Source organism: Erythrolamprus reginae, chromosome 5 (assembly GCF_031021105.1).
Source record: "Erythrolamprus reginae isolate rEryReg1 chromosome 5, rEryReg1.hap1, whole genome shotgun sequence".
Classification (NCBI taxonomy): domain Eukaryota; kingdom Metazoa; phylum Chordata; class Lepidosauria; order Squamata; family Dipsadidae; genus Erythrolamprus; species Erythrolamprus reginae.
In genome coordinates this window covers 68,867,950-68,887,026 of record NC_091954.1, presented here as the reverse complement: position 1 = coordinate 68,887,026, position 19,077 = coordinate 68,867,950, and the positions used below count along the sequence as shown (strand labels likewise).

Sequence of the window (19,077 nt, the reverse complement as noted above, 5' to 3'; positions counted from 1 at the left end):
TCTGACATTTGGTACCCAAACTTTTTGGGAGGTTGTGAACCTGTCCATTTGAGATATTGTAATCCTAATGTAAGGAATATCCTTCTGGGTTCGGTTCCAAGTGGCCAAAGTTCTTAAATACTATTTTTTGTATTTTATCTTAGGATGCATCTATGTTTATCCCAGGCATGTTTAAATTCAGTTACTGTGGAGTTACCAACCACGTCTGCTGGAAGTTTGTTCCAAGGATCTGCTACTATTTCAGTAAAATAATATTTTCTCATGTTGCTTTTGACCTTTCCCCCAACTAACTTCAGATTGTGTCCCCTTGTTCTTATATCTACTCAATAGATATAACATGTCCCACCAAATTGAAATTGTCTAGGTGCATTGAAATGATCTGAGAACAAGCAACTCCCTATGTTATATAACCATTCAGATTAAATTAGCCCATAGGTTTTTAGAACACCACAAAAATTCTTCCTTTGGGCAACAAAAAAAATAATTTCATTTTGGGAGATCATAAAATATCTGAAGCTTCACTATACATATACCGTGTTTATTCAGAAAAAACAAAGAGTTCAGCAGGTTTTGCCTACAGGTATGTACTGGATTGCAATCCTCATTTGATCAATGAAGTCAATGAACTTGCTGGGAAGCCTTGATTTTTGGAACAAGTGATCTAAGGTCATAAATATCACTAAATATTTACCTAACTTTGGCAAATTGACTGTCAAAATTTGCTCATACGACTCAGAACTAGAAGTGCTGCATAGCAGATAAAAACAGATTTATAAAAGTAAGGATAATTTAATATTTAAATTATATATTAAATTTATGTGTTTCAAGCACTTTAAATATAATTTAGATAATTTATTTTATAATAGAACTGAAACTTGAATGCTAATTGAATCAACATTTTATCTCTGAGAATAATTTTTGATAACATTTTTGCATCTTAACATAAATATTAAATAACTTTAATTGCTTGCTATCAACAGAATATCAACAGATAGAAATCTGCTTCTGTTTGCACAATTTGAGAAGGGAACTGCTTCATTTTTTGTTGTTTTTTGTTGAAGAATGGCTGGGACATCTTGTCACATACCAGCATTGCTTCTTGTTTTTCTGAGTTTTTTATTTTTACTTGCTACTACTGCATCCAGCAATTGGAGAATATCAACTGTAGTCAATGCTACAAATTGGAAGTATGAAGGTCTGTGGATGAATTGCGAAGCTACTTCATTGGGTTTCATTCAGTGCAATACATTTTTTTCCCTGTTAAGTTCAGACAGTAAGTTGTGTTTTTATATATAAAATAATGGGTTGCTATTGTGTTTTTCACACTATGAAATTGTTAATATTGTTGATATTATATGTTACCAAAAAGATGAAATAATATACAGTATGTGCAAATATATATGTTTTCATAGATTCATAGAATTTGTAGTGTTCTCTGATTTCATACTTGGGTTGAACTTATTTGTTACTGAAAATATTGTGTGTTAGAAACAACATGTACAAATACTATAGTGCATATGCATTTGAGTCAAGTCAACACTGCCAGTAGATAGAGTGTAGAATGATATACTGTATACTCTCTATGGCTTTCCTTTTATTTGATGTTTAAACATAAGTGTGTGCCAATCTCAGGGGTGAAATGCTACCAGTTTGGCCCAGTTCGGGCGTACCAGTAGCAGCGACCACTAGTATGCCCGAACTGGGCCAAATCAGAATAATAATAATAATAATAATAATAATAATAATAATTTATTAGATTTGTATGCTGCCCCTATCCGAAGACTCAGGGCAGCTCACAACAATAATAAAAACAATATTATAGTAGAACAAATCTAATATTAAAAAACATATAAAACCCTATCATTATTTTTAAAAAACCAAACAACACATTCATACCAAACATAAAACAAAGTATAAAAGAGCCCGGGGGAAAGGTTTCTCAACTCCCCCATGCCTGGTGGTATAAGTGATTCTTGAGTAGTTTACGAAAGACAGGGAGGGTGGGGGCAGTTCTAATCTCCAGGGGGAGTTGATTCCAGAGGGCCGGGGCCACCACAGAGAAGGCTCTTCCCCTGGGGCCTGCCAAACGACATTGTTTAGTTGACGGGACCTGGAGAAGGCCAACTCTGTGGGACCTTATCGGTCGTGAGATTCGTGCGGTAGCAGGCGGTTCCGGAGGTACAGAACCTGTAGCAGCAGCAGCATTAGGCTCCACCCACCCGCCTGGACACTGCCATTTTTTTCTTTTAACCCTCTGTTCATGCACAATTCTGCGCATGCACAGAGGGTGAAAAAACACATGTGATGGTGGTGCATGCACAAGCGAAACAAAAGCATGTGCACAAATCGGATGCTTCCAAACCAGTAGGGAGGGTAAGTAGATTTAAATGCTTGCCATTCTCCCTATTTTCTGATATCTGTTCCATGTGCATGTTTTCTGTTTTGCATGTTTTATTGAATTTTTTAATATGAGATGCTAGAAAAGGCTTTAATTACTCTATCCTTAATATGTCATAAAAGACTTTAGAACTTGAATTTCAAAACGTTTACATTGACATAAACATTAAAATTAGAATCCTTTATGGGAACCACTGAGGCTATTAAAATATATTTTCTTTACTCCAGAAAAATAAGAAGAAACAAAAAAAAAGAGGAAAGAGCAAATAATTTTTTAAAAAATCCCAAAAGATATCACAATATATAATTTTTTTTAACTCCATTATCATAAATCTAAAATTACATTGTCTTTCTGTAATAAAAATAATTTTCAATCATATGATTCTTCCCCAAATCCTATGCACAACTTATGAATATTTGACCAGAATAGGACAATTGTGAGACAAGCTCATATTATATGTGTAAGTATCCTCTCTGTCATTTTATATTTTCAGCATAAAAATTATCTGAAACATCCAATAAATATGAAATAATTGGGTCCCGTGCCATTAAGAGCTTTGTAGATAACTGTCACCATATTGAATTGAACCCCGAACAAACCAGCAACCAATGCAGTTTGTAGAGCCAAGGTTTATCATTAACTCATAGAAGCATAATATCCTGCCACACTGTGTACTCTACCAGCTGCAGCTTGAAAGGTCAATAATTTTGTCAGAGACTGTTGAATTCCGATACTGAAGAGACAAGAGACTGGTGGAGTGACTTCAGCTCTTTATTAGGTTACAAGGAGTGACTTCCAGAAGCAGTATACAAAAGGCAGGGGGTTTAAATAGGGAGCCAATCCGGGAGGGAACCAATCAGAATTTTCCTACTTTACTTCCCTGTCAGACTGGAGTGAAAATTGCCCAACCTCTTCAGCACATAACATTAACCTTAGACCGTCTACTGTTGACCTCACCCCATTCATAAGACATCTGTAAGGGGTGTGTGCATAGGTGCACCATCGTGCCTACCATCGCTGTCCTAATGTTTCCTTTTATTTGTATCTATTTCATGTATTCATAATCATGTTTATAATTATATCTGTTACACAGGCTTGACAAAATAAATAAAAAATAAGTGAATGAATGAATGAATGAATGAATGAATGAATGAATGAATGAACAAAGCTATACAGTATGTTTTCTCTTAGCTCTTTGGTTCTTCCAGGTATTTTAATGTTCCTGCTTTGATGTTTTCATCGATTGAAGCTTGCTGGTTACTAGATGTGCAAATAGTTGTGAAATGTAAGTGGGGCAGTGAAAAGTCCCATGATAAATTCAGTCATTTTTTTTCTTAAATCAAGAGAAAAATATTATATCCCTACCTAAATAACAGAGGATGGGAATCTGCTTGAGGAAAAGGTTGTATCGTCGCCAACTACATTATTTTTCTCTTTCAATGTTTTATTTATGCATCTTTCACATAGCAACATGAGTAGTTAAATACACAGAAAGTAATTTGAAACATAATAGATGCAAGAGATACTTGAACATTAGAAAGCCATAATGACATTCTAAATGCTGTCCACTTTGCTTCCAGTCAAGTTTTTATTAATAGGCAACATCCATCACTTGCTCTGCACTAAAATAAAAAAACTCTGGTATTTTTTTTCTCCCCTGCAGCTTTTATGCAAGTATGTCGAGGCCTGATGATTATATCCCTGGTGTTGGGGTTATGGGGAACTCTGCTGGCATTACTCAGTTTGAAATGCCCTCAGCTTGCTTTCAGTGATGAAAAAGCAAAAAGAAAGCTTTCCATAATGAGTGGAATGGTATTTGCTTTGGCAGGTGAGAAATCTAATAATGGGCATTCATGAAGGGAAAGTTTCTTTAAGCTATGTAGAAATAACTTTATTTATTCTTGGCTGGTTTCCTGTGAGACCATATCCTTTTATTAAATAGGGGTTGGGATCAGTTAAAAGAAAAATATATGAAAATTGGTTAATTGAAAACTTTGAGTTATTTGGAAAGCAATAGAAGTATAATTTTCTTATAATGTGTTCTGAATCTGAGTTATTATGACACAGTTTAGCTATGCTTACTTAATTGCTTATGACATTTTAATTGTCTACCTTTGATAAATAGACCAGACATATTAAGTTTTTTAAAAAAATGAATGTACTAAGTTTATTTGCAGTTTTGCTAATTTTTTATTTCTAGGATAGGTCACATTAGTTCTCTGCAATAGTACTGAAGAGAAGGTATACACAGGACATTTAAAAGTGATTTTCACAAAATGAAAAACGAATAAAAGTCCGAACTCACTGGTGTCTTTTTCTCAATTTGTATGAAAATCAAATATGCTCCTTAAGATTGGATGTTTTGAGTCACAAAGAAGTCAGCATCAATAGATCCTATTTCTTTCTATTTTGTCATGCAAAGCAGATTCTCCTTTTCTTCTGGGAGATTTTGCTAGTAATTTAATTAATTTTAATATTTTAATTTCAAGGCTGCCCAATTCTACAACTTTGGACATGTTACAATTAAAGAAGAATGTAAAAGAAAAGAAAATACATCCACAAAAAAGGATCACAATTGATTGGAAGATTAATACAATAACACTATAAATAATTATGTAGTGTAAACACTTCAGAGTAGTAATTATATGGGGTTTCTCTGAGTATTTATTTCAGTTTTTTAAAATACCACTACATTCATATGATCTTTCCTCGGATGTTTTAATTTTGTTAACTATGTGACAACTTGATTATATATGCATACTAGTCTGTACAAATCATAGAGATGCTTATAAATGAAATGGTATTTTAAGTCCTTTCTAGCAAAATATATATTTAGGTATGATAGAAAGACTTTGGGTGAGCCTTGAAGAACCTTCTTCCAACCTTTAAGCATCTGAGGTGGTTTTGTAGTCTCAAGGAATAGATTCAAAAATCCTTTGTTTGCAGATGAAATGTCTTAATCAAATGACTTGCATGGACCTAATACAGGTAATTTTCATTTGTATTTAATCTGCATTGTTCCGCCAGGTCTTTCATCAATGGTTGCTCTTTCCTGGTATGCAGTAAATATCATTGCTGAGGTTTTTGATCCTTTCTATACTGGAACAAAGTAAGTGAATATTTCTGTATATTTCTGTTTTGTATTTTTTTAGCATTACCAAACTGCACAGGGGATTGAACCATTTGTGGGTGCTAATTCACATCTACCGTAATAAGTTTGACATTAAAATTGCTTTGTGTTTCTTGTTACGTCTGTTGACAAAGATTAACACAATTAACAATAAGGATGTCATTTTTATTGCAATCTTCCTCAATTTTACCACTACTGAAAATTCTGGGAATGCAAGTTTACAAATATGGAAAATGCCCAGGTTGGAAAACTTACTGGTTTTTGTTTTCTTAATACCTGATGTCTGTCTCTTGGACATATTGGAGTGCATAGAAAATAAGGACTCGCCTTCATCTTTCTTGATCTTTGTAATACAGGTAGAACATATCACTATAGCCTTTTTTTTTATCATCCCACTTGTGTGCATTCATCCCAGTTGTGCAAGCAGCCTTTAATTCTTCCATCTCCACGTATCTGTAGCCTGGAGTTATTTGAGGTTTCTTCTCCCTAAAATCACCTTTCTCTTGTACCAATAACTGTAACATATAACAACAAAGCATTTGATTGTATTGGTATTTGAATATGATATGTATGACTTTTTTCTAGATATGAAATGGGACATGCACTGTATCTAGGTTGGACTGGATCCCTTCTCTCCATAGTTGGTGGAATTCTATTGACATGTTCATCACGCAAATGAAATCAAAGGTATTTAAGGTGAATTATTCATCTTTTAAAACTCATTGGTATAAATATGATTTGTAGCAGTGCATTTTAAAGGTCCAGCTTTGTACCTTGTTCAGTAATGAACCCCACCTATTTCGCATTTTTTGTGAAATATTTTTTGAGAAGAGATGTGATATCAATAAAATAATATAAATACAGGGAATCACAGTGAAATGATGAGGGTTGTTTATTGACATGAATATGATTGGACCATAAGGAATAATCGGTTATGTAGTTACAATCAATGTATTTGTATACTATATTTTCAAACAAATGTCCAATTATCCTGCCCCAAGGAATGTGGAGGTGGATGTGGGGGAAGACATCCACATGCCGCAGGCCTGTTTTGCTCCCAGTAGAATCTGCCGACGAAGTCTCCTCTGACCAAGGAAGCGTGAGTGACAGGGAAGAGGGGAGTTTGGCAGACAGCCCAGGAGGAGATCAGTCATCTGTATCATCCCTGGATTCTGAACAAGAATTAATGACACATCCACGCATGCGTAGAGTGATGCATAGGAGACAAAAACTGAAGAATTATTACAAGAGAAAATGAGGCCACCTGTGGTTGGGTGGGGCTGCTGTAATTAGTGCTACAGATAAAAGTGCAGTCTGATGTTTTAGCTTCATGGCAGTTTATCTGATTCATTGTTTCGTCAAGATCGTAGTTTTTGCTGTTCAGGATAGTGTGTGTGGACTCTCTGGACTTTAGAATTGGACTCAATTTTCCAGTTATTGGGTGAGCAATTGGACTGCATTTAACCTGTGCCTTGTGTGTACCAGAAAATCCCTTTGACATTTAAAAAGGGAGCTGTTTCTGTTTACAAAAACGTTTGGGTTTTCCTTTTATCATGTGGTGTGTGTCTTCCTGGACTAATTACCCTGTAATTACAGGCGGTTGAGACATGCCTGCAGAACAGAAAATAGAAGAAATAGAGATCTTACCAAATAAATGGGCCAATCATAATCCATTTAAAATAAAATGGAGAAGGAGAAGAAAAACAGCCAGATGGTCACTCAATCAAAACATTTTAAAAGAAAAAGCATATATACAAAGATAGAGAACTAGATTTTCCCCCCAAAGAAAATACAAAGGAACAAACATTGACCCCAAATGTGTGGGACACAATGAAAGCTTATTTGAGAGGGGTGACAATTGCATATACAGTACATCAATGAAAAATAAGGAAAAAAGAAAAAAAATGGAAATCTTGCATACAAAGCTCAAGTAACAGGAATTATTAATGCAGAAAGAATCACTAAATAATAAATTAAAGAGAAAAGATATTTAATTAAGCATGAGATTAATTTGACAACACAAGAAGAAATAAGCTGTAATATCAAAGCTATGAAACAAAACTATTTTGAATATGCAAACCAACCTGGGAGATGATTTTCCCAGGATCTTTTCATTTTAAACTTGAAAACAGCTTAGTCTTACTCAGATATACAGTATCTATTTCATTAAACTATTTGCACAGAATGTACAATGTATAGTTTCACATTTATTTAGTTTAACAATATGGAGCATCTTTGGATTTGATACTACTGTATCTAGCTCAATTATAATAGTGGGAGATGTAACATATTTATCTCTATTTTTGATTACAGAGAACATGGATATCGTTATGCAGCTTCAGGAACAATTAATGAACCACAAATTTACATCGAACAGGTTAAGACCGTCACACCTGCCAAAATTATGCTTAACATTTTATTTAAAACATAATTACATTTGCTAAGCCACTTCAAAACAATGCTCTGCAAACTTTTCAAAAGGAGCACTTTGTAAAGTATGCTAATGCATACACAACCCATATCTCCTTCAAATGTTAAAGCCTCCATTGCATCCTCTGGATGGCTTGCAACAGCTGTTGAAAAACCTTCCCTGGTTGCCTGTTACTGTGTATGTACACATTCAACACAGAAACAACCAGAAATAGCTCTTAAAGCAGCTGCAAAGCTTTCCAAATAATGTGCTTTAATATTTCATGGAGGGAGGTTTCACTTATGCTTACAGAGTTTGTGAAGCATCTTTGTGTAATACTTTGGCACAGCCAACAACACATCTCTTTCTCTGTAACATTTACCTTAGTGTGCTCTGCCATTTGTGTCTATTCACAGCACCATGCTGTAGCAATATCTGGTGCTGCCATCATCTTCTCATCAATCAAAAAGTTTAAATTGTACTTAGCTGTATTGGTATTGATGTTGTATTTTCCTCCTATTCTGACACTAAGAACAAACTCAACATGTGCAAAATCTGTTGGGATTTGTAACCCACATTGATGAGCTTGGAGGAAGGCTCAGGAAGGGAATTAATTGCATATGAGACAGAACATCTCACAAAAATGGTTTTCTGCCCACTCAAAATAGATGAATGGCATTTCAGCTGAACAGTAGGGAAAGATCCTTAAGTAGTCATTTTTGTGCTGAATATTATAATAAAACATTATATATTTTTAAAAATCATGAACAACATTTAAATCACAATCATGTAAATTGACATACCGGTATACTGTATTTCCTATTTTGCTAAATATACTAAGTCACATAATTTTGGGACTTTATAAAGATATGATCATTTGCAGAATAAAATTACTTAAAATTCTGGAGGATTGTGAGTATACAGTATGTGGGAAGGAGCTAATTCTGATTTCTCAAGTATTTTTCAATAAAGATTATTGACTTCTGGGTGTTGCATGGACAAGTCCATCCTGTTTTCTTGGCATCATTTTTGGGAAATCACTACTGCCTTTTCTTCCTATGATCTTGAGTAAGCCAAAACCACACAAAGTCAGATTTATGACCTTGTTTCTAGCTGATTGCATTTAATTATTATATTAAAGTTGTTCTCAAAGCAGAAGTGCCACTTCTCCCTCCAAAAGATTTGGCCAAACCATTATAGCTGCTTTTAATTATACTTAAAATTTAGCAGATTTTGGAAATTTGAATTATACCTTATTGAAAGGTCCATACAGAAGTTTTCAGATATTGTAGTTTCTTAAGACTACGATATTGTAAGTGATCCCATGACTTTTTAAAAAAGTATATTAAATATAAGTGCTACCTAGAAGCATCTTAAATTTTCCCAATGTTGTAATCAGAATCAATGTATTCATTATGTGAAATTGTATTTGAAGGAAGACTTCTTTGCTGCTGTCTTTGCAAATGGTCTTCATATTTCTGTAGCTGAGACCAAAATCCTGCATTAGGCTCTGCCACTGGCCTGGCATTCTTCACAATCTACAGGGTGTGGGGGGAAAGCACATTGTATTGATCATAAGGACTTTTTCTCCCAAGCCTTTTGTTCTAAAATTACAAAAAACATAGGATGCAATTGTTATAAGAACATGTTATAGTTTGATGGCTAGAACAAGTGTTTTGTATGCAACAGGTCCAAGGTCCCATCCCAATCATTTCCAGTGAAAAGGATAAAACAGCTGTGAGAGGGAAGATGCTACCTCACCCAAGATTTACTGCTAATCAGAGCAAAATATGTTAAGGTAGAAAGAGAAGAAGCCTGATATGAAATAAGGCAACTTCCTGAATTTAGCCTTTTCCTAATAGCTCTGGCAGGGCTATGAAATCAGAAAGCAGTTTGATAGACAAACTTATTTTTGCTGGGAGGTTGTTAGTTCCCTACTTACTTCCTGCTTTTGTCATTTTTTAAAGCTTTATTTCTAATAGAAGTCCAAAGAATTAGAATTAGAGAGGCATAATCAGTGAATTTGGACAAGGTATCATTTGAATTTGATGAACTTAATGTTTAGATTGGTGCATCTAAATACTGGTTTCGCTTTTTGTGACTTAGCTGAAGTACAATTTCAAAAAAAGAAAAATATTAAATTGTGTTAGGTAAAAAAGCAGGAATTCATTCCCACTATTTATGAATTGTACTCAACCCCATCCCCCATTATTTCTTTTTAGAGTCAAGATTGAAGACCATACTAATTTAGAGTAACACATTATTGTTAAAGAAAGTCAGAAATTTGACTCAAACATCAACATCTCTCATATTCACAATTTTTTTAACATTGTTGTTCAGTTAAAAAACCACACAAAAACTGCACTCTCATAGCAGAAATTATAACATGAGTAGCTAACTTGAAATCTCAGGGTGGGAGAAAATGAATTATTTTGCTCTCCATAGGAAAAAAAAAGAAAATAGAAAAATAAGTGATGTTTCTCAGTAGCATAGAAAGACTATTTCTAAAATGTCTGGCATTAACAAAACATTACATACAATTGTTGGAAGTACAAACTTTCATCAATTAAGTTGATACATTTTATTTTATTGCTTTGAATCAGATATACAGTATTAAAATAATTTACATTAGTCTTCAGAGTTCACGCTTTTTAAGTTCCCAGTTAGAGTTAATCAGATGAGATTTACATTAGCTATTATCATAATACAATTCTGTTTTGGTCATTTCATTAAGTTCCTTTATAAAATAAAATGCTGAATCATTGTTACTGAAATGGCCAATGTATTCCACCCAGTTAAATATTTAAGTATTTGTTTCATCTACCAACAAAGTATAAGTCCATTTAATCAGACACAGAAGTGATTTTTATTTTCAGCATGCTCACAGTACCTGAAAGGCATCCTTCAGCCTGAGCTTTTGATACTTCATCAAGTAAGCAGTGCAGATAGTTGCAGATCTGCTGCGACCATTTTTACAGTACACCAAGCACTTCCCGCCTCTTTGGACGGTGTCTTCTATGGCATTACTGCAATGCTCAAAGTACTTATATAGATCCTCCAAAGGATCATCGAAGACAGGGATTCTCAGCAATTGGCCTTGTTGAAAGCTTGGGAAGGGCTGTTGTCTGGAGACATTGATACAGAACGTGATTCTCTCTCGACTGAGGAGACTCTCACAGCAGGCTGACCTAGAATTGCTAAGGAACACGGAATCAGTGACCTTGCAGAGGGACAACATTTGGTGGCGAATGACAATATCACAACAGGAGAAATGCTGCTGAAGATTTCTTGGGAGGAGCTGAGAACAGGAAATAGGGGATAGCCAAAAATAGCGGGAGGGTAGATTGTCTGGCTCCCTTGCTCTTTAACCATCAGTGCACTGTGCTATATTTATTCTGCTGGCAGCTTTCAAGGATTATAATACAGACTGTGCCATCCTTCTCTAAAATTGCAGCAGATTGTTTTGAGCCTGAACATAGCCTTACACTAATAATAGTAGTACAGTAGTATTAATCCGGAAATAAAAGACACTTTCTAAGATTGATGAGTTTACTAACAGAGATGAAAATACAGTGTTCCCTCGATTTTTCGCTGGGGATGCGTTCCAAGACCGCCCGCGAAAGTCGAATTTCCGTGAAGTAGAGATGCGGAAGTAAATACACCATTTTTGGCTATGAACAGTATCACAAGCCATCCCTTAACACTTTAAACCCCTAAATTACCATTTCCCATTCCCTTAGCAACCATTTACTCACCATTATTGCTGGTACTCACCATTGAATAAGACACTTAGTGATCCTAATATTTATAAACATAATTATTTATTTATTAACAATAATTATTTTTTTTGTTATTTATTTGCAAAAATTATTAGTTTGGCAATGACGTATGACGTCATTGGGCAGGAAAAACCGTGGTATAGAAAAAAATCCGCGAAGTATTTTTTAATTAATATTTTTTGAAAAAACGTGGTATAGGCTATTCGCGAAGTTCGAAAATCGAGGGAACACTGTAAACTAGAATGAATAAAGAACATGTACTTTCTGGAGAGCAGAAGAAATTGATCTTTCTTAGAAGCTGGAATAGCATTCTTAGAGGAGTCTAGACCTAAGAAAAGAACTAAAGCATTTGAAGATTTTTGTCCTTTGGAAAAGTTAGAAATCTATCGTGATTTTTTTTTAAAAAAAAATCTGTATGCATTAGTAAACTCCTTTGGGGATGATTGGGTAGTCATTGTGCTTCCACTTGTTCAAATCAGAAACCCATTCAGAGATGAACCATCAACTGTTGTATTACTTTTGTGTATAAAACATGTTTTTCCATCTCTAGAATCAGGCAAGGTGTCCAAAGAAGTCACAGCAACAGACCTAGAATGACTGAATCAAACATCAGAAAATAGTTGAATAAAAGGAAGACAAAATAAACAATATTACAATTAGAGGTACCTATGTGAAAGGGTAGGAGAAAAGATTCCCAGAAACTGGCACATTATAATACATGGAATGTAAAATATTCTTTAGAGACAGATATGTATATATGCTTGTATAGCTGGATTCCCAAATTACTACTGAATATTCAGATTCAATGGGCATTTCCACATATTTGGGCAAGTACAGGTGGTTCCTTGACTTACGACCACAATCAAGCCCAGAATTTATGTTGCTAAGTGTAAAATTTGTTAAGTTATATATATATAATTATTGTTCGCCTGGTGCATCAGTTGCGGCCCTACTTGGACAGGGAGTCTTTGCTCATGGTCACTCATGCCCATATCATCTCGAGGTTCAACTATGCAATGCTCTCTACATGGGGCTACCTTTGAAGAGTGTTCGGAAACTTCAAATCATCCAAACTGCAGCCATGCAAGCGGTTATGGGCCTTCCAAGATATACCCATACATCTCCATCACTCCACGGACTGCACGGAGTGCCAATTAGTTCCCAGGAACAATTCAAAGTGTTGGTTATGACCTATAAAGCCCTCAACACACATCATGTGGAAAGGTAAGCTGAAATCTACCATGAATTAAACCTGCAAGAGGTGCTGAAAACAGTCAAGTGCCTATATTGGATGTCAAAAACATAAGCTTCATAGTTCAGTTAGAAGTGTGCTAATATGAGCAAATCAGCATCTTGCTCTGAATGATGTATTCAAAACAGAAATAATTACTTCACTCATAGCTTGAAAGATAAAAAAAAGATTTTGTCAAACATAAATAAGGTGAGTGCTAATCAAGTACAACTTCACAATGCGTGTTGCAAGCTCCATAAATGTGTTACCTATTGCTAGTTACAAGACAAAATATATATTGCAAACAAAATGGCTGAATCCATAATTTTATTGCAAGGGAGTTTTATTTGCAAAACCATGACATTTGAAAAATACGTTTGTCTCGGGGGAAATAAAATTCTATATAAAATTCATGAACAAAACATTTGATACAAATATTCATAGAAGGGCTATAGTGAAAACCCTGACTGATAACAACTATTACTGTCCTAGCCTCTTATCCCACCAGGCATCCAGTAATGAAAGGATATTAGGCATGAAAAATAATGTTTGGAGGATAAAGACCATTCATTTTGTGGGAATATTTATTAAGGTAATTTAATATATTAAATAAGACATGAACTGATGGAACACTTTTCAAAATTCAAATAAGTTGCTACAAATTTCTAGAGGAGGAGAAAGAGAAAAAAAAATCCCCAACGTTTTTCCCAAAGCAAGAAAAGCATCAGGGGGAAAAAGGCATTTAGTTCTGCAACTAGCCAAAACCTTTCCAGTGATTTGGAGTGAACTATGAAAAAGACTTGCAGCATTATCACCATCATCTTCATTAATGAAATCTCCAAAGTTCTTTTTCCTGCACTGCAAGAGATCCCGTATGCATATGCACATGTCACTTACATCATGCAGTTGAGTCTGGGGGGGAAAACTAAAGCAGAGAACCCCACTTTCCACACTCCTGAGCCCCAATAAAGCCAAAAGTGCAGAAAACTCTGCATGCCTACAAAAGGCTCATTTCCTTCCCAAGCAAAGTTCTGAAATAACAACAGCCCTATCAGTACCACGCTCTTCACTCAGATTCTCAGTTAGTGCTCCGTTGTGGAATGGGAAGGTTCTCGTGAAGGTATTTCATGCTCCCTTGATCGGAAAAGTCAGAAACAATGTGATTTTCCCCGCGCAGCAACCACTTAGTCGTCAAGAGCCCCTCAATTCCCACCGGCCCACGGGCATGGATCCGTGATGTGCTGATGCCCACCTCAGCGCCTGAAAAGGAAAGATAAAATAAAAATGGATTTAAAAAGAAACAGAAAGGGTGGGGGGGCTTTCTAACGTTACAGGCCCTGTTATCTAGATTAGGGTGTCCCCAACCTTGATAACTTTAAGACTAGTGGACTTCAATTCCCAGAATTCCTCAGCCAGCAAAGCAAAGCTAGCTGAGGAATTCTGGGAATTGAAGTCCACAAGTCTTAAAGTTGCCAAGGTTGGAGACCCCTGATCTAGATCATGTTTTCCCTCATTTCAATATCTTGCCAGCATTTACTCATTTCTATCTCTTGACTATCAAATTTTCCCCTCCTTTCTGCAAAGAGTTCCACTTTATTCAGATTTCCAGGGTTCCTTTTTCTGACAAAGCTTTAAATGGAAAGCAGTCAAATGTCAGCCAATATCTGGTACATTTCTATTTAAATTGCATCCTCGTGCTAAACGCCTACATATTTTCAACCATGGCTCTTCCCTTATCATTCATACTCCGCTTGTTACAGGCTGCTGCTGATAATTGCTTCTTAATTATGCATTGGTTCAATTACATCTTTCCTACAATGCTTCCTGAACAGGGCATTTAAGCAATATGTTACACTGGTTTTAAGTCCTCTGCTCCTTGTATAACCTCCACCTCATCAAGATTCTTCCTGCATTTTGACTTAAATTACTGTAATACTAAAATATCCCAAAGCTTTTCAAGGCAGTTTAGCAAATCCCCTTAAAATATCAAATGTCAGAGAGAAAGTCAATCATACTTGAAATGCGGATAGGTTTAACCTCAAGGTAATATTTTGTGTTTAGCTTTAAGCATGCAGAGAGCAAATGGCACATTCCCTTACCCAGCCCAAAACGATAGCCATCTGAGAAGCGAGTGCTGGCATTCCAGAACACACAGGCACTATCCAGGTGCTGTAGGAAGAACTCAGCTGTGTTCTCTGAAGGTGACAAAAGGGGGAAAAAATCATTCTTATTGAATAACCTGATTCATTCATTCATTCATTCATTCATTCATTCATTCATTTATTAGATTTGTATGCCGCCCCTCTCCTCTGACTCAGGGCGGCTAACAGCAGTAAAAAAGACAAATATAACAAATCTAATATAAAAAGTAATTTTAAAACCCCCAATTTAAGAGCCCAATCATACAAACAGACATACCATGCATAAATTTTAGAAGCCTAGGGGGAAGGGAATATCTCAATTCCCCCATGCCTGACGACAGAGGTAGGTTTTAAGGAGTTTACGAAAGGCAAGGAGGGTGGGGGCAACCCTGATATCCGGGGGGAGTTGGTTCCAGAGGGTCGGGGCCGCCACAGAGAACGCTCTTCCCCTGGGTCCCACCAAACAACATTGTTTAGTCGACAGGACCCGGAGAAGGCCAACTCTGTGGGACCTAACCGGTCACTGGGATTCGTGCGGCAGAATACGGTCCCGGAGATATTTATAATAGCATAGTGTTGCTGTGGGCAATTCTAATGAGGCAAAAAAATCGCCTCTTTGAACCTGTTCTATGTGTAGCAACTATTTTTTTCATTAATGTGATGCTAAGATAGTTTGCACTACAACTAAGGACCAGATATTTTGTCACAGATAATTCTGTAAATTATCTTTCTGAAAATAGAATCTCTTTCAGATGTTACTTATAGAGTAAGGATGCCACAACATATTCCATCAGCGCTTCTCTGGAAGCATGCAACACAATGTTGCAATGTTCCTATCCTGGATGAAGGCAGACAGCATGCCTTCTGCCAGGATTTCCCATCCAAACACCTGTGGCCACACTAAATTCTCACTGGAGGTGGCAGTCTCTGCAAAAGTATTCAAAGTATTCAAAGTAGCAACTAAACAATGTCGTTTGGCGGGCCCCAGGGGAAGAGCCTTCTCTGTGGTAGCCCCGGCCCTCTGGAACCAACTCTCCCCGGAGATTAGAACTGCCCCCACCCTCCCTGTCTTTCGTAAACTACTCAAGACTCATTTATACTGCCAGGCATGGGGGAGTTGAGATAGCTCTTCCCCCTAGGCCATTACAAGTTATGCATGGTATGTTTGTGTGTATGTTTGGTTTTATAATAGGGGTTTTTAGTTGTTTTTTATTATTGGATTGTACACGTTGTGTTTATTATTGTTAGCCGCCCCGAGTCTGCGGAGAGGCGCGGCATACAAATCCAATAAATTATAATTATAATTATTATTATAATTTAATCTCTGCCAATCACTCCCACTTTGTATGTGGACACATTTGTTTGGCCAATAGAGGGGTGCGTCCGAAAGAATGATCCTTCTCTCTAAATAGATCAGTGGAAGAGTCATGGAAGAACAGGCACCTGAGAGCTCTAGCAACACAGAGCAGCCTTGGAGAGAAATAATTAGAAACAATTCACAAGGAGGCCTCTTTCAGATGTTACTGCTGGAGTGAGGATGCCACGAAACATCCCATCTGCACTTCTCTGGAAACATGAGGACATGCCGGCCATATCAGGGAAGGTGACAAGAGCATCTTTCCTTGGGAGCCTTGGTCACAGATCTGGGACTGGAAATGCGAGTGAAGAAACTGCGGTAGCTAAAGGCAATGACAGAGGAAAGGTGGGGGTGTAGGGAAGAATGCATTGTGGCCTTATGATGCAAACTCTGCCCTTGCGTACCACTCTATATATTGTGATGGAAGTAAAAAGGATAAGGCTTCTTTTGTGAAGTCCTGATGTAGTTTTGACATTTTGGCAAAACTTGCATTTGAAGATTCATTTACTGTATTTCCCTTGTATCTTCAAATACAAGGGAAGACAAGCAGGAACTGTCAAGGATTAGCTCAATCCTAGGTGATATTCCATTATGTTGCCACGTTAGGTAAAAGAAGGTGGTAAGCATGTTAAACAGTAATGAATGCTGAGTCACAGGGAGTAAACTGCAACCTGATTGGGCCAGAGCATTATAAAATGTAAAGCACCTTTACAATGGGTGTGGTGGTATTTTAGGTGGTTGTTAGATGGCTGGCTGAAGCAGTTTGTGTGTGAGTTGAGCATTGAGTTAGAGATGTAATGGTGATACGGAGAAACATGGATTGATTTAGTATCCATGTGTAAGTAGGTTTTACAGCTAAAGTAAAGTTTGTTCCTGTAAATAGAAGACTAAGAAAGAAGATACGTTGCTTGCATTGAAGAGTAAAACTGTTTACTACTATTTTTCTACTAAAGTGCCTTCGTTATTTATCTGAACTGATTCCTGGATTGCTACACTATAAATTCTGGTATCTAAACAAGTCCTATCCAGATGCTGCGTGTCTCAATATTTATTTATTTATTTATTGGATTTGTATGCTGCCCTTCTCCGAGGACTCGGGGTGGCTCACAACATATAAAAAAAACCATAACAATACATCTGGATCCAATTAACGTAATTAAAAAGCCTAATATAATAAAAAGCATTCATTACCATTCACTCTGTGAATGGATTCAGTGTTTGATTCAGTGTTTGTTCTATACAAACCCCCTCCCAACTGCCTCTCCTTTAAACTCCATTCCCAGGTGTTCCTTGAGAAGGGACGGGGGGGAGGGGGGCTTTCCTTCCTTTTAAGCCAGGCAACCCACATTGCTCTCTTCTGCGTTCTTCTTTGCATGTCTTAGGATGAGGCAGGGCTAGGCCAGTGAGGGTGAACCTTTTTTTCCTTGGGTGCCAAAAGAGTGCCCACACCCATAATCCAATGCCTGAGGAGGACGAAAACAGCTTCCCCAACTCCTGGAGGCCCTCTGGGGGGCGGAAACGGTGTTTTTTCCAACTTCTTAAACAGGAGCTTCAAAAGCAGCTTTTCTGCCAACTGAGGCTACCCTGAAACCCGTAAACAGACATTTGGGTTTTTCTGCACCAGAGGAGTCGATTTTGGCACTAACCGTTTTCTGTGATGATTACATCTGTGTGGGAGCTCCCATATTTATGAATGTGGTCAATAGCTTCTTGTACACTGTCCACCACTTCAATGCAGCATTCCAGGTCCCCATATTCTGTGCGAAGTGATTTCACCTCTGAAGGGCTAAATGTAAGATACGAGGCAAATTTGGGGCCAGCGTGTACCTTTACCTGATGAAAGACAAATATACTTCACTATGCATTCTTTTCCTAATCATTTTCTGCACATTATGTCGTACAATGTGTGAACTGGGTTATCTATGTCCGGCTACATAGATAACCCAGTTCACACATTGTACGACATAAACACTCATCATGATTGAAGCAAGCCTTCCTTGGGTTTGCATATCTTACTAAAGTGTAAGTCACAAGTAATGGTGTATGTTTTCATACAACTGTTCTGTTGAGCTCTCTGGTAGACTCCTCCCAAAAATTCACAGGTACAAATTTCAGATACACACACGTTTGAAAATTCAAAACAATGTTCTTTATAATGAAAATTCACTTAAACTAAGCCCTCTTTTGGTATAGCAAAGAGCACTGGTCTCCAAACAAACTGGTAATTTATACACGTCCCTTATCAGTTCTGTGATACTTAGCTTGCAGCTGTGAGGCAATTCACAGTCCTTCTTCTTTCACAAAGTGAAACACACTTTGCTCTGGTTTAGTTTCAAAGCGGGGAAAAATCAGCACACACAAAAAGTCAAAGTCAGTAAAGCAGTCACGAAACACAACGATCAGATAATCCTCCACAATGGCCAAACCCACAGGCTGCTCTTTATAGCAGCCTCACTAATTACCACAGCCCCACCCAACCACAGGTGGCCTCATTTTCTTTGATAATAATCTCTCAGTTGTTGCTGCCTATGCATCACACTCCGCATGCGTGGCTGTATCATTAACTCTTATTCTGAATCCAAGGAGGAGCTAGATAACTGATCTCCTTCTGAGCTGTCTGCCACACTCTCC

The 19,077-nt window shown here is 36.9% G+C and overlaps 3 protein-coding genes across 6 annotated transcripts in view; 1 reads left to right on the top strand and 2 right to left on the bottom strand.

Moving 5' to 3' along the window:
- Positions 1 to 644: 644 nt before the first annotated feature.
- Positions 645 to 8,922, top strand: LOC139167893 (claudin-15-like). Of its 2 annotated transcripts, none has more exons than XM_070752984.1 (6): positions 645 to 778; positions 981 to 1,273; positions 4,062 to 4,226; positions 5,426 to 5,507; positions 6,114 to 6,215; positions 7,842 to 8,922. In XM_070752984.1, exons 2-5 carry the CDS (start codon positions 1,063 to 1,065, stop codon positions 6,205 to 6,207), a joined length of 552 nt encoding a protein of 183 aa, XP_070609085.1. In that variant the 5' UTR covers positions 645 to 778; positions 981 to 1,062; the 3' UTR covers positions 6,208 to 6,215; positions 7,842 to 8,922. The 2 variants fall into 2 exon arrangements, with proteins under 2 accessions (XP_070609085.1, XP_070609084.1); XM_070752983.1 differs by having other exon boundaries at positions 700 to 778; positions 6,114 to 6,224.
- Positions 8,923 to 9,311: 389 nt separating this feature from the next.
- Positions 9,312 to 11,236, bottom strand: DUSP28 (dual specificity phosphatase 28). Its single transcript, XM_070754227.1, has 2 exons — positions 10,829 to 11,236; positions 9,312 to 9,476 (listed from the first exon to the last, which is right to left on the bottom strand). Exons 1-2 carry the CDS (start codon positions 11,174 to 11,176, stop codon positions 9,312 to 9,314), a joined length of 513 nt encoding a protein of 170 aa, XP_070610328.1. The 5' UTR covers positions 11,177 to 11,236.
- Positions 11,237 to 13,273: 2,037 nt separating this feature from the next.
- The window catches only part of ALDH18A1 (aldehyde dehydrogenase 18 family member A1), a 45,741-nt gene continuing 39,937 nt past the window's right edge, over positions 13,274 to 19,077 (bottom strand). For all 3 annotated transcript variants that reach the window (XM_070752982.1, XM_070752980.1, XM_070752981.1), the window contains exons 16-18: positions 18,093 to 18,279; positions 15,048 to 15,143; positions 13,274 to 14,208 (exon numbers count right to left, since the gene is read on the bottom strand). In XM_070752982.1, the coding sequence (XP_070609083.1) occupies positions 14,027 to 14,208; positions 15,048 to 15,143; positions 18,093 to 18,279 (465 nt within the window). In that variant the 3' untranslated portion in view covers positions 13,274 to 14,026. The remainder of the gene's footprint in view (positions 14,209 to 15,047; positions 15,144 to 18,092; positions 18,280 to 19,077) is intronic.